The 16,051-nt window shown below is 42.3% G+C and overlaps 1 protein-coding gene across 1 annotated transcript in view; it reads right to left on the bottom strand.

The window, feature by feature from the left end:
- The window catches only part of LOC126273306 (uncharacterized), a 1,028,036-nt gene extending 1,012,371 nt beyond the window's left edge, over positions 1-15,665 (bottom strand). Inside the window, exon 1 of the mRNA XM_049976853.1 lies at positions 14,649-15,665. Coding sequence (XP_049832810.1) covers positions 14,649-14,757 — 109 coding nt within the window. The 5' untranslated portion in view covers positions 14,758-15,665. The remainder of the gene's footprint in view (positions 1-14,648) is intronic.
- Positions 15,666-16,051: the final 386 nt, after the last annotated feature.

Here is a 16,051-nt window from a genome sequence, read left to right as displayed (position 1 = left end):
GAGCCACTCACATATTTGGGAACCAATCCCATATGCTCGTACCTTAGTTAGGAGTCTGCAGTGGGGCACCTAGTCAAACGCTTTCCGGAAGTCAAGGAATATGGCATCCGTCTGATAACCTTCATCCATGGTTCGCAAGATATCATGTGAAAAAAGGGCGAGTTGTATTTCGCAGGAGCGATGCTTTCTAAAGCCGTGCTGATGCATGGACAGCAACTTCTCCGTCTCAAGGAAATTCATTATATTCGAACTGAGATTCGTTTGAGGATCGTACTAGTCTCTAATTTTGAGGATCCAGCCTTCTACCCTTCTTATACACAGGCGTCGCCTGCGCTTTTTTCCAGTCACTCCGGACTTTACGTTGGGCAAGAGATTCGCGATAAATGCAAGATAAGTAAGAAGCCAATGCAGTAGAGTACTCTCTGTAAAACCGAATTGGAATCCCATCAGGACCTGGCGATTAGTTTATTTTCAACCCATTCAGCTGCTTCACAACCCCAGGGATGACTATCACTATGTCCTCCATACGGGAATCCTTACGAGACTCAAACGGCGGTATGTTTGCACGATCCCGTTCCTCTCCTCGCTCCTTCCTCCCTACCGCATAACTCTCTTTCTATTGGGCACAGTATTTCTAGTTTCTATTTTACGTTTAACTTTACACAGTTATATAAGTAACAATGAAATGGTACCAAAATGGACCTGCCACCATTGAACTAGTTTCAAAATGAACGAGTTTACCAGTCTCTGGTACGTAGCTGTGCAGACTGGACGCGGCAGTCTTCCAAGCGGCTGTCCATCCTCCGCGGCGCTGCCCGCGCCAGAAGGAGGGGAGCGGGTTGCGGGCAGCAGCTTGCGGCCTTGGGGACAGTTGAGCAGCGGCGACATCGCCACAGTAGCCGGCAGGCTCACCGCTTCCTCGTGATGTAACACCGGGGAGGGTACCAGCCGATGTCATAACCTGAACCGTTACTCGCATTCGCTTGGTGGAAAACACCAGATGAGGTGACGCTGTGGTTACCACTTTTCACTCGTATTCGGGGAAAGCAGAGTTCAAGTCCCTGTTCAACCAGGCTCTTCTTGGTTACCGTAGTCGAATATCGGCTGTGTTCCATAAGGTAATCAGTAGCTTACAGTCAGATACGTTCGCGTTGTGCAATGCAACATTGTAAGCAAACAGAGAATGCTGAACACTGGGCTACCGCAGGGGTCTGTTCTGTCGCCCACTTTATTTAGTCTGTATGTCTCAGACCCATCTAACACTATTGCGCGTATATTTGGGCACTTTGGTACGCCGATGACCTAGCGTTAGCTCTTCAACATAAAAGCTGTAAAATCACCTATATCATTGTAACAAACGATTTGTACACTATGAATGAGTACTTCAAGAAATGGAGGCTCATAACGAAATCTTAACAAGACCGAACCCAGTTGCTTTCACCTAAATAACAGAGATGTAAATGGTTCAAATGGCTCTGAGCACTATGGTATTTAACATCTGAGGTCATCAGTAACCTAAAACTTAGAACTACTTAAACCTAACTAGCCTAAGGACATCACACACATCCATGCCCGAGGCAGGAGTCGAACCTGCGACCGTAGCGGTCCCGCGGTTCCAAACTGAAGCGCTTAGAACCCCTCGGCCACTTCGGCCGGCAGATGTAAATCGTCAACTAAAAATCTCTTTTAGTAATACAGCGCCGAAACACCAAAATCACACTAAATACGAGGGTTGGAACTTAAATAGAGGCATGTTAACTAATTTTTCCGTCGGCTCTTGGTAGAAACATTGTAATAAACTAGAAGCACTATACTGCTTATTTTCTACACGATTAATATTTTGAGTTAATCGGTTTTGTGCTTACAAAGCCATCAGCACACTTTAACCTACTATCGTTGCCAAATAAGTTACATTGTTTATAAGAAAATTAGAAAATATGTAATCTATCTAGCCTGAGGCACAAACAAACAGCAAATGTCAGCTTTTGCAGTGTGGTGGTAATGCTGTTTAAAAGGCAAAAAGCTGCACAACGTCGTGTTTATCTGTAGTACAGCTTCATGTCTTTTAAATGCCATCTTTTACAGTATGGTGCTAATGCAGTTCGACTTTGTACAACTTTTTGCTTTTAAAATTGCACTATCACCACACTATTGAAGATGTCATTTACTGTCTGTTTATGCCTCAGTCCAGACAATAACATCTTTTCTGATGTAGTTCACAAACATTGTAATTTCTTTGGCGGCTATTGTCAGTTAGTCTTGTAAGGCGAAAACCGATTAACTCAATAACTTGATCCTATAGAACATAAGCAGTATAGAGCTTTTCATTTATTAACAGTAGCCACTATTTATTTACAATTTATACAAAACAGATAAATGTTTCAAAGGTTTATTGTCCTTTAAAGTAGATGCAAGCATTTCGTAGAGCCCGTTCCCAGCGTTGTGGAAGTCGTAGGATATTCTTAGCAATGCTAGTTGTGTTGATCGTTCGAGTGGTCTATTGCCTGACGAATCCCTGTAACACCTGTTAAGCGAATTCCACGGAGTGCTTCCTTCAGTTTAGGAATCGAGGGATTAAGTCCGGAGAGTGAGACGGGTGGTTGCACTGCATTTTCCAGTCCCATAGACCGCACAAAAATCTTTTAATATGTAGTGAGTCATGAATTAAATAAACAAATCTAGCCGAGAGAGTGCTGTTTATCTAGTGATGTCGATGAGTTACTTCGTTCCAGTTCCGATTGAAAGCCGTGTCGTCTGCCGATATAATTTCTAGACAGATAATGTACGCAGAATTGAAGTAAACAGATGACAGCAGTGGAATAAGATTTTTAAAAGACTGTGATTGTCAGTGCTCCCTTTCAGAGAGGTCTTCAACAAACACTATAGACACGGCTAGGATGTTTGCATCAATGTACGGGGTCACATTAACCATTAAAATAATCACCAAACCGTATCATCTGTACAAAATTGTTAAGGCTTTCGTGGCCACTTGTTGACAAACTGCCTATTGGCTTCTGTCTCGGGTTCTTCGGCCGAAGTTCATCTAATGATTTTTCTGACGTTTCGCCAGCACGAGTGGCTGGCATTGTCAAAGCTTCACCCACCGGCAATGGAGGGTGAAGCTTTGACAATGCCAGCCACTCGTGCTGGCGAAACGTCAGAAAAATCATTAGATGAACGTCGGCCGAAGAACCCGAGACAGAAGCCAATAGGCAGTTTGTCGTATCATCTGTATTTGTGACTGTGCGGAACAGCAAGAAACTACATGTGAATACGTGATCTTAGGGTCGCTGGACATCTGTTGCGATTATCGTTACCTATTAAACATCATAATTTATTTATTGTACTACAGATAAATGTAGCTATACTTCCTCTCACTCCTCAGTTTTCCGTGCGAACTTCAGCAAAACCGAAAGCGCACGTCATCTTCTATAGTTTCGATGTCTGTTACTAAGAGGTAGCGAAATATTTTTGATGTGTTCTTTTATTTCCTCACTATTCTGTATAAAATTTATTTTGAATTCTATGCTAACATGTTTGACTTTCACGGAAATTTATTGCATCTGTCCCAACCAGATTTTAACTTTTCTCGCAAAGTGTGTCACTACTGATTATCTTCTTATATCCGTCATAAGTGAACAATAAAACGTAAGATTCACCTGCAGGAGGTGAAGCGAGCGTTGAATTAATGCACAGATAAACCGCCGCAGGTCGCGTATCATGTGATTTGTTTGACTGGCTTTGCTTATCACACGTGGCCAGCCTGAGACATCCAACAGATTAGAGGTTCCAAGCACCGCTCTGAACCATAGTCAACACGAAGTTGTTTGATCTGCACCGGCAGTGCATATTGTAAGTTCACTGGCTGGGTATATGATCAGAAGTACAATTAGATATCGTTTGCATAGGCTATGCCGTCGCTGCTGTCGTTTTAATTATCTAAATGAATTTCCTGAAGTGCATTACGTTACAAAGGGATTCGAGTCACTGAAGTTAACATTCGAGGATAAACAAAATTCTTAAGTACTGTTTATGTTAACAAAAGAACAATCTACTAAGCTTCGCAATATTTTTGTAGATGACCTTCATACACGGTTAGTATACTGTTTTCACACCAGAACATCACAACCTAACACGAAAATGGATGACATCTAAATATTATCTGCTGTGTATCTGTCTTCACTGTTCTAAAATATTAATAGAGTACTTATTATGTATAGTATCCTTCTTCGTATGTAATTGTGTGCTATTTGTTACATCATTAGAAAAATTATTCAACTTCTCCTTATTGTTGTACTGAGCGTTTCAAAGTCTTAACATCAGATTTCTAGAGGTGATAGAACGTGTTACGAGGAACAACTTTTAGTAGAGACAAATGATTCGCTTACGCTTCCCGGCCCTGAGATGTGGCAGGATGTGCGTACACAGTGTTTGCTGCCTATATTCCAGTCACCTGATCCGCATGAAAGGGGGCAGGCAGAGCAAAGTTAAGTTCCAGACTTGCTTCTACAATATTTTTCTCTGCTTAGAGACTCTCACTGATAAGCTTTACTTGTTCAATATCTCTCTATCAATTTGCTGGATAAATAGTATGCTGCACACCTGATTAGTAGACCCTACTAATTCTGTGAGATCTCGTCGTACCAGGGCCGGCGAACTCAATCGAAAGGTACCTAGTATCGCTGGGAAACGTCAGGAAACACTCTGTCTGTAACAAAAGTGGCTCCTCATAACGTAGTGTATCACCCCTAGTAGTTTGATGCAAAGACTTTGAAAACACCTTGTGTATTAACCTTCGCCGTCATACCGCGACAGACTCGAGGATGGCAATTATCTCAAAATAGGCTAGTATCACTGCGTGCCCCCGGTATGGCACCGTCAGGCACGCAGAGGTGACGTCACTATCGAAGAAATACGTTTTGTACAAGAAAACAGTAACGAAAGAAATACGTTATTGCTCGACCAGTTACGCCATTTCGACCGAAGTGTGGAGGACGTTGTTTTATTATCTTAATGTATCAACAGACTTTGTACTCGTGAAATGCTCTACAAATAAACTTGGATTTTTGGTTGTAGTGACTGTACTAGTGAGGCGACGACCGTCAGATTTACAGACAGAATTAAAGACAGATAGTGCTGTGGGGCTGTCCAGAGATTGTGATGCCACACCGAAGTAGGAAACACATATCGATACCACTGACGTTTGCGAGGGCTCAGTGCAATCCGCAACGACGTGTGGGAGGCGCTCTTGCCGACCACGCCTTCCTCTCAGCACTGCAATGCCCTCGCACTTGCAAGATCTTTCCCCAGTTCGTGACCTCACCTGAAGGCTCCAACGCCATTGTGGAGAACCAACGAGTTGTTAAAGTTTCCGTTGAAATGTACTTTCATGCTCCATTTTGTACTGCAAGAGAATAGTGTTAAGCTGTGCATTAAGTTATGCTTTCATACCGAGTGACAGTTGTAAATTATCAAGCACTCCATGGCAAAGAACTGTGTCAAAGTTAAGTAAATCTTTCATTCATTTATGTAATAAGTTGAACTAACATTTCATGTTTTCCAGTTCTTATGTGACATCTCACCGAGCAGTCAAAGAACCCACATTTATGGTTCCAATGGCTCTGAGCGCTATGGGACTCAACTGCTATGGTCATCAGTCCCCTAGAACTTAGAACTAATTAAACCTAACCAACCTAAGGACATCACACACATCCATGCCCGAGGCAGGATTCGAACCTGCGACCGTAGCAGTAGCGCGGCTCCGGACTGGAGCGCCTAGAACCGCACGATCGCCGCGGCCGGTCCCACATTTATCGCCAGGCCATAACAGGTGGAAAGGAAAAAAATGAACTGCATAGACATGTCTCAGAGGCCATCTGCAGACGATACGTGTTGCGTTACCTCTTATTATACTTACAGCTTTCAGGTTCTTGAAAACTAGTTGTGCTCCCATGCATGTTTCCTCAAACGAGCGTTTCATCCATGATACTTCGGTACAATAGCAGTGATGAGTAATAAATACGAACGATTGTCTGACGATTACTAGTAACTATAAATGCGAACATTTTTAGGTTAGGCTTTACCGTGACTGTTACTGACATTAAATGAAACAACAAGTTCACTGTTACCAGTCACCGTTTTATTTATTTCCACGACGCGTTTCGAAGGTTTAAACCTCCATCATCGGGTGGATTTACATTAGTAAGTATTACATTTGTGTGTGTGTTGTGTTACGATTTTTGGAGGAACTTGTGACACTGCCTAGTGGAGAAAACAAGACACTATTTCAGAATATGGTTTAGGATTACTTTTGACAAAAAAATTAAACTGATATCTAATGGTAAACATTAAATAAGTCGTAACAGCAAAAGGAAACTGTGACCACTGAAGGTACTATAGTTTACTTATTTAATGTTTACCATTAGATATCAGTTTTTAATTTTTTTTGTCAAAAGTAATCCTAAACCATATTCTGAAATAGTGTCTTGTTTTCTCTACTAGCCAGTGTCACAAGTTCCTCCAAAAATCGTAACACAACACACACACAAATTTAATACTTACTAATGTAAATCCACCCGATGATGGAGGTTTAAACCTTCGAAAGGCGTCGTGGAAATAAATAAAACGGTGACTGGTAACAGTGAACTTGTTGTTTCATTTAATGATTACTAGTAAATCATGCTGAAACAATATAATAATAATAATAATAATTATTATTATTATTATTCGGGAGGAGAGGTGGAGGGTAGGACTATCGGTCTTCTGATGCGACCTACACGATTTCCTCTCCTTCGACTATCTCTTCATTTCGGAGTAACACCTTATCTGTGACTCAGATTTAAGGGAATAGTTGACCATGCACTTCATTGATAGGTACCTAGCGGTTGATGATGAGAGGAACCCTTCATTGTATAGAGTCACTGTAAAGAAACTACTAAGGAATCGGAGACTATTATTGCATAACAGGTGGAGAACAAAGCATAAGGCTATAAACGGACGGATACTGAATGAAGCGCGATTGGCAACGGGTTGTTGTTGCTGTGGTCTTCAGTCCTGAGCCTGGTTTGATGCAGCTCTCCATGCTACTCTATCCTGTGCAAGCTTCTTCATCTCCCAGTACCTACTGCAACCTACATTCTTCTGAATCTGCTTAGTAATTCATCTCTTGGTCTCCCTCTACTATTTTTACCCTCCACGCTGCCCTCCAATACTAAATTGGTGATCCCTTGATGCCTCAACACATGTCCTACCAACCGATCTCTTCTTCTAGTCACGTTGTGCCACAAACTTCTCTTCGCCCCAATCCCATTCGATACTTCCTCATTAGTTATGTGATCTACCCATCTAATCTTCAACATTCTTCTGTAGCACCAAATTTCAAAAGCTTATATTCTCTTCTTGTCCAAAAGCTTCTATTCTCTTCTTGTCCAGACTATTTATCGTCCATGTTTCACTTCCAGTGGGTTAATGTTATCATAATATCTCTCATAAAAACCGAAGAAATTGTGATCAAATGTAAAGGCTTTAGTGGTACCAAAGTTAGTGTCCAAACACTCGTGGACGACACAGGAATTGAAATTTCGCGTAGAAGGGCAAAAGCAGAAATACTGAAATCCGTTTCAAATGTGCCTTTACAAAGAAAAATCCAGGAATATCGACCCAGTTTAATTCTTACATCACTGCAAATATGAGTGAAGTAGATATTGGTTTTAGTGGTGCCGAGAAACAACTGAAATGGTTAGAAACGAAAAGAACTGCCTGGCTCTATGGAACCTCTATCAGATTCCATACCGAATGAGCGGCCGAAATAGCCCCTCTTTCTATCAGTCTACCGGAGATATCTCGAAAAATAAAAAGAACCGTAATGAAGGGCGGGTCATACCTGTCTACAAGCACGACAGCAGAAGTGATCCATAAAACTGCCATCCCATAACTTTAACATCCATTTTGCGTACAATCTCAGTTTTTACATCAAGAGGTATCTTGAACAGAATGATCTCCTCCATGTCAACTAGCATGGACTCCGAAAACATCGAACATGCGAAATCCAATTATACGCGCTTTTCTCAAACGACACCCTGAAAGCCGTAAATCAAGGCAATCACACAGACATAGTAATTCTTGGCTTCTGAAAAGTATTTGACTCAGTAACATTACCAACAGTTACTGTGGGAAGTATGGCGTATCAAGGGAAATTTGGTACTGGATTGAGAATTTCTTGATAGGAAGGACGCAGCTTGTTTTCTTAGACGGAGAGTCCTCGACGACGTAGAAGTAACTCCAGGTAAGCTCCAGGGAAGTGTGTTCGGTCCCTTGCTGCTCAAGTTACATATTAAGGACCATGCTTACGTAATCTCAGTCTTTTAGCATGTGGTGCAGTTACCTATAATGAAGTAAGGACTGAAAAACAGCTGCACAAATATTCAGTCGAATCAAGAAAAGATTTCAAAGTGATGCAAAGACTGAGAACTTGCTTAAAATTTTCAGAAATGTAAAATGGCTCAAAGATAAATTTATACTGTCTCCAGAGAGTCTGCTTTCAAAGTGTCAAGTACGACCTTTAAAAGCTGAACCTAAAAAAATACTACAACCGCCTAGGCATCGCTGCCGTCGAGAGGACTGGGACAATATTACTTAACTAGAGAGAGGCATTCAGATAATAATCCTTCCCGCGCCCCTTATGTGAATGGAACGAGGAGAAGCCGCAGAAACTGGTACAATGAGACTTCCCCTCTCCCATGCACCTCGCAGGATCTTTCAGAGTTTTGATGTAGATGTCTGAAGTTACTTATTGTCTAGATTCTAATCTTCCATCTCCAATTTTTGCTCTCTAGTACCATTGAATTTATTCCCTCCAGTACTACCTTGGAATTGAAATACTGTAACCCAAAGCCCATTTTTGTACCCATTTTGTAGACTGTTCATTTCCTTACGCCGGGAAATTGTAGTAAACAATTACAATTTACTCAACAGTGAGGACAGTGCAGGATAACAACCACCAGCACCTGGACGAAAAACTCATTCGTTCTAAATAAATCGCGGAGTTTGCTGTATCTCATAGTTTTTGAGGATAAAGTAACGGTGTATTTTCTTATTGGTGCAAAGTATGTTACATAAGCATGAAGTTTCTGCGTCTCTGCTAATGTAAGGATTATTGCCAGCCAAAAAGCAAGGCGAGTTTGAAGAAAAACTGCTTTTTCTGTAGCTTCTGGCGTCTCACAACGCGAATTATAGTAATTGCAGGTTTTAAAATGAGCTCTGAATTAAAGGTGTTAGCTAAAGGAAATAAATGGCACATTTGAGACCCATAAGAAGAATTTCAGTTGCGATTGTTAACGATGGTACAAAAATACGGAATATGTTTCCAGATATGTGAGTGGCTCAAAGACTTTGTAACAGAACCCAGTATGTTTTCCACGGAGGCGTGCGCTCAGCAGAAACAATGGTATCGTCAGGAGTGCTCCAGGGGCGTGTGATAAGACCACTGTTATTTTCTAGATACGTAAATGATGTGACGGTCAGGGTAAGCAGCGGTATGGGGCTACTTGCTGATGACGCTGTACTGTAATGGAAGGTGTCGTCGTGGAGCGACTGTAGGAGGATACAAGATGACTTAGACAAAATTTTTAGTTGGTGCGATGAATGACAGCTAGCTCTAAGTGTAGAGAAATGTAAGTTAATGCGAATAAGTAGGAAAAAGAATCCCGTAATGTTCGAGTACAGCATTAGTAGTGGGCTGATTGACATAGACACTATCTAGACGTAACGCTGCAAGACAATATGAAATGGAATGAGCATGTGAGGATTGTAGCAGAGAAGGCAAATGGTCTACTTCGGTTTATTGGGAGACTTTTCTGATACTGTGGTTCATCTGTAGTGGCGGACCGCATACAGGACAGTTTGCGATCCGCACCAGGTCGGATTAAAGGAAGACATCGAGGCAATTCATGGACGGCAGGCTACATTTGTTGCCGGCAGGTTCTAACAACACGCAAGTATTACGGAGGTGCTTTGGGAACTCAAAACTGACGCCAACGTATATTTCGTGTAAGGACTATGAAGATAATATTAGGAAGATTAACGTTCGTATGGAGGCATATAGACGGTGGTTTTTCCTCAATCTATTTGCGAGTGAATAGAAGAGGGAAGACTAGTAGTGGTACAGCATACCCTCCGCCACGCACCTTACAGTGACTTGTGGAGCGTAGGTGTAAACGTAGATGAAGAATAATGGAAGCAATAAAGACTTTCATTCACTGCATTCAAAGAAAACGACGATGCTGCCTGTAAAATACTTCCATCTGCCTTCTGGAAAGAGGCTGTAGGCGTGCTACTCTTGCTGTGAGTTTTCATCCAAAGTATGATACCTCCCTAAACAACGACAAACTTCAGACATTAATTTTGTCTCTTCAGTGCACTATATCTTTGCCTCTGTCACATGTTAGAAACCGGAAGTTGACGGGTCTTCAGTTTTCATTCCAGATGCATACGCCAAAAATCAATCCTACCGAAAGATGACAACGTAGGAAAGTAAGGAAATTTACAGAGAAGTAATAATTTGTAACATAATACAAATTTGCTACTCGCGAAAAAGTGACAGATATTAAGCAGAAAACTATGAAAGCTTGTATGCTTGTAACAGTCACATGCAGCAACTTCTCGTCCTATGAAAATTCTTATTAATTAGGTTTCTAAAATTCCACTTGCGCCGATATCGATTGATGAAAACACTTTTCTTGCAGGTAAGCATACACCTACCTTTAGATAATCAATCATGTACGTCACAAGACTGCAGTTTAAACCGTGTGTCTTGCAGCACAGCAAGTGTTGTATATAGACATTTTAGAAACAGACAGATACACCAATATCGGTTACTCTAGAAAATAGGGAGCATTTATTTATTTTTTCATTTAGTGTTGCAAGTTTACTTCTTAAAGATCTTCACGGTTCCAACTACATTAAATGCCCAGGAAGCAAGCCTTGTAGCGTAAGTAATATTTACAACTAGAGAAGAATAGAAATAACTCCTTTATTGCGGTTTCCTCCATTCGGAAATCATTTCATGGCACATTTGCATCACCAAATTCAAATATACAATTGCCACCTCTCCCAGCTTCCGCGTTCAGCCTTGGAGCGTCTTGCGTGATCGTAATTAGTTTCGGCACCGCTGGAAAGTCATTATCCTTTGAGGCGCACGTCTGTTAATGAGCAGGAAACAGCTGACGCTGCGCTTTCTGTGTTATTTAAAATTTGGTTGTATATTTATGTTAATTCTGTTATCTGTAACACAAGTAAGCAGTGTTACTAATAAAAGTCGTTTCCCACAACCATGGCACAAATATCACTATTGGACCAAAGCGCGAATTCTAGAAATATGTTACCGCAATAAATTGTAAAGGCCAGAGTGCTTCTGTTGCAATGTAAGAGCTTAGTACATTCCTACACGCGAACCCTGTAAGCCGCAGTGCATTTAAAACAGTGTTTGTGGCAGGCAGGTGGCGGTACGTCGCTGGCGCACCACGTGAGCTCTCTTGCTCCTGACGTTAATGGACCACGGAAACACCCAGCTCAACGATGCGGCGACGCAAAACAAAAGAAGAAGACCAATTTAGGGTATAGCAGCGGTCGTACCCGCTTGCTGCTACTGTGAAGATCGATGCTATGGTTTTAGGTAAACGTCGTCCTGACACATCCTCGCCGCTTCATATGCATCAGCCATGGTTTCTGCTGGAGAAACGGGCTTACTGTATTCCGCAAGTGGCGCTTTCCGCAAGTATATATAATTACCTTAATTAAACTAAAGAGTTCCACCACGAGAAGTGTGTAGCCAGTTCAAAAAATGCATTACTTGAAATGAAAATATCAGAACAGAGTGTTTGAAGAAAATACCTGGAAGCAAAATAAAATATGAATAAAACTAAAACTGGCATAAAGAATGGTTCTGACAAGTGAGAAGGAAATTAAGAATGTTATTTAGTGCTCCAGTAGGCAACATAAAAATACCCTATTATAAGGAAATTAAAAGGCAAATGATCACAAAACCTCAAATAAAACAGTATGGGCCATGGTAATGCAATGAAGCAAAAATGTGAATAAAACATAAGAAACGTCAACTTCCTGTACAACTTAAAAAAGTGCAAAGCGTTCGTTATCTAAAGTGAATGCGGTGGAGGTTCTAGATGAAGACAAACATCTGTGGAAGTGGTTTATAAAATGAATCCACCCCAGACTCTTTTGTCGATAATAATAGCTTTGCTCTACTTCAAGGTAAGAAAAACAATTCGGCTGCTTAAAAATTAGATTTCCGTGAACATAGTTGTTTCTCCAGTCGCTTGTTGGCAAGATACTTCTGGAGGGGGCATAAGGAAGCTATCTCTACATAGCAAAGCATCTACACACTACTTTATGGAAATGTGTTGTTCCCGAAAGAAGGTTAACTTACAGCTACATTGTTCGTTATCAATGCCCAATCTGATTAGGACACAGATAATGCTATGCAAAGTAGCGTAACATATGCATTGTGCCTCCTAGCAACGTGTGCTTCCTTCCTTAATGGCCTGTAAATGTTGAAAAATAATGGGTAATTGGCCAGCCTTGAAAATTTTGTATGTTAATGGCAGATTTTTTTTTTTTGGCAACTGTAGCAGAGATAACGGCCTGTGCCTTTCCTCATTCAAACGAACTCAGAAATTATCAGCGTCGCTGTACGTGGTATAAAGACTTGGCTCCACCTGACAATAGTGGTTGATTTTGAAAAAAGCGTGTAGTCTTGTGAGAGGTAGCACATAAAAAATAAATGAATAAAAAAGTTAATAAATACTTTTAATGTGGTTCGTCGTTACTAGCTGTGTACGTAAATCTTAAAGGAGATGAAGTATTGCAAGACTTGTACGAGTGTGCTTGTCTAAACATGAAATGCGAACTGCTTGTTGACAGGTGAACATAAAATACAGAGAAATAAACAAATATCACGGCAGTATAATAAGTCATTTTTTAAATTTTATCTCACTTATAATCGGAACAAATACAGTCAAACTGAATACGCTTAAAAATGTTCTGTCCACTCTTTCCTTCTGGAAAAGCCTAGTATCAATTTCTCTAGTCATTCCAGTGCAACACAAATATCCATTCAACAGTGGTATCTTGGGTTTCTTGAAAGAGCTCCGTCTTTCTACAACAAGTATCCTATATAAAGTTTAAAATGGTACATGTGAGTGCTATAAAATTACTACGTATTAGAGAAGAGGATAACACTTCAGAAGAAGCACGCAGGCTTGTTTCAGATTAAGTATCATTATCGGCAAGAAGAGGTTTCTGACCTATACACTATTCTGAAAACCATTTTTTCGATGAAGAATTCGGTACACGAAGCAAAATTATTATAATTGTAAAATACGACAAACACTGGACTGGAAAACATGTAGCAAGAATAACAAAAACGGAGATACAGAACTTATCTATTCTTTCATAGAAAACAGTGAAATCAGAGCAGTCAGTAAGAACTGAATTAGAGAATTCCAAATGCAAGAAGGCATTACATTGATTAATTTTAGGTTAGGAGCGTCTGTGTGCAACTGAATAAAGGTAATATTTGTTTAGTCAGACACGTTTCACCTCAGTTTGTTAAGAGATCATCAGTGGCCTGAAACAGATACACATTTTCATTTGTACGCAACACCATTAAATTATATATTCTGTTATTGTATAAGTGGGTTACAGATAGTTTCTACGTAGGCATCTTTTTCACGATATGTTCTTTTATTACTGAGGCGAAACATAAAAGCAAAAACAAACTTTAGCTTTATGCAGTTGCACACAGGGGGCCTTAACCTAAAATAATATGGATAAAAATAAAATAAAGGTAGAAACTGAGAATTGAGAGACCAATAAAATTAAAATAGTAAGGAGTGCAAATTTATTAATATATTCATAACAATGTTTACGATGTGAGATAGGCCGGTCTTGCTTAAAGATACATTCGTAACAGTTTATGTCTGGGGAAGTCATATTTTCATTTGATGACAGTTGTTATATATGAATTACTCTGCAAAACATGAAGTGCACCTTCTTTGATTATACAGCAACAGTTTCATGTTGTCAGCTAATTTCGGGTCTGAATTTGCTGCTTGTTTTGAAAGTATTCGGAAGGACGTCAACCATCCGACAGTCACTAGTTTCTCGATGGAAAACAGACGAGCAGACATCCTGTCACAGACCAAATAAAAACTGCGGAGACCATCAGCATCGCGTCTTCAAGTGTAACACAACAAGTACTTCTTGAGGCTTCGGGGATGAAATGGGTGTTCAAGCGCCAGTGTTTGATGTGGAGAAAACACGACGCAGAAAAGGGACAGGAGAAACTATTTCAATAATTCAGACAATGCACAGTCCGAACGCAATTGTAGCTGTATCAACCTGACCACCTTAACTGAGCCAGAACAGTAATGGGACGCAGAGATAGGTGTGTGTGTGTGTGTGTGTGTGTGTGTGTGTGTGTGTGTGTGTGTGAGGTCTGGCGGGAGATGGTGGGGGTAAACACATACGGCCGGTAACAACAATGGACCGTTAGAATTGTTCCGGAGCGCAGCGGTGACACCAGCGCCAGGGCCGGCGAGTAGGCGCCGTGGTGATGTAAACAGTGTACTCACCGTGTTCGTGGTGCTCGCGGCCATCCTGCAGGTGGTGCTGCAGCTGGTGCAGCTGGTGGTAGTAGTGGTCGTGGTGCAGAATGCACTCCACCTCCGAGCAGTTGAGCATGGTGCAGTTGTGGCGCGTCCGGGCGAAGAAAGCCGATCAACGGCGGTCCTCGTTCATCACTCGAGAAATGCACACGCACAAACACAATTCGCGGTCTTCTGTGTGTGTATATTACTCGGAATCAGATATCTCAACCAGGGTAGATATCGACGAATAACTGTGACCACTAAAATGTGCTTTATCACTGTAAGGGTTAGTTAATCAGCTCATTAACGTACAATGCGACACTTGGGTCAACGAAAACGTACGAACTGTTAATCGCGCGAATAGGTTAATGTGAGATAGTCTTCCGCCATTTTAATAGTATTCAGGCAAAACAGTAATGAACACTTCAAACACAAAATATTTCCTTCTAACGAGTTGGTAAGTCACATTTGCTTTAATCTGTTCAGAGAAAGATGTGTGACACTGTAACCAAAGAGGACACAGTAGAGGGCGTCCTAGCAAGTGTACGCAGAGCAGAAAGCGGTCCTGAGGAAGCTGAGCGTAGGACCCGAGGGAGTGCAGAGCCGGCCAGGTGTGGGGCCGGGACAGCGCGACTACTCACACTGACTGGCTGTCCCCGGTCACGGTTCGGCCTGCATAGGTGGGCGTTCCGTAGAGCGGGCGAGCGCGGATGTGTCGCAAGCTGGCTGTGCACGCCAAAGGTCACGCGGCACGTCTGCGGTGCGTCGCCGGTAACAGTCCCGTGCGGCGCTTCTGCAGCGCGAGTGGTGTCCGCGAGGATCCTGCGCCGATCTGCAGACACCGGAGGGAGTGGCCGGAGGGTAACGGCACCTGTTGCTGCAGCGACGGCACGTGTCCACGGGCCAGTGGCCGGGCGGTGTTCGGCGTTGCTGCGTTGCGGCGGTAGCTGCTGTACTGTGGCTGCCACGTCCGAGCCGGTAGGCGATCAACCTGTGGTGTGAGCGAAGAGAAAGGCCTGCCTGCCTGGCCGGTGCGCCGGCTGCGCGGGAGGGGGCGTCGCGTAGCGGCGAAAGGGGAGGGGCCGACCCCCCCACCCCCCTCCCTCTCTTTCAATCCGCTCCTCCACGCGGGCCGACGGAGACGCCGTCCTGCGACGAGCGTCGTTAACGTCGGCGAAATTGCCCGTTTGTCACTTGCGGCCGTAAGCACGCCTGAAATCGCCGGAGGTGACTTGCGGAGCCGACGTCACGGTGATTAGACGGAGGCTGGCCAGATACATTCCACAGACGGCGACGCTTTGCACAATTGTTTGCGTTCCTGTTTCTAACAACCCTACCACAACAAAGGTCAAAATTTAATAACGATTGTGGTGTTGCTCACGCTGCTA

The sequence above is a fragment of the Schistocerca gregaria genome, chromosome 1, assembly GCF_023897955.1.
Source record: "Schistocerca gregaria isolate iqSchGreg1 chromosome 1, iqSchGreg1.2, whole genome shotgun sequence".
Classification (NCBI taxonomy): Eukaryota; Metazoa; Arthropoda; class Insecta; order Orthoptera; family Acrididae; genus Schistocerca; species Schistocerca gregaria.
This window is presented reverse-complemented; position numbering and strand designations above follow the sequence as displayed.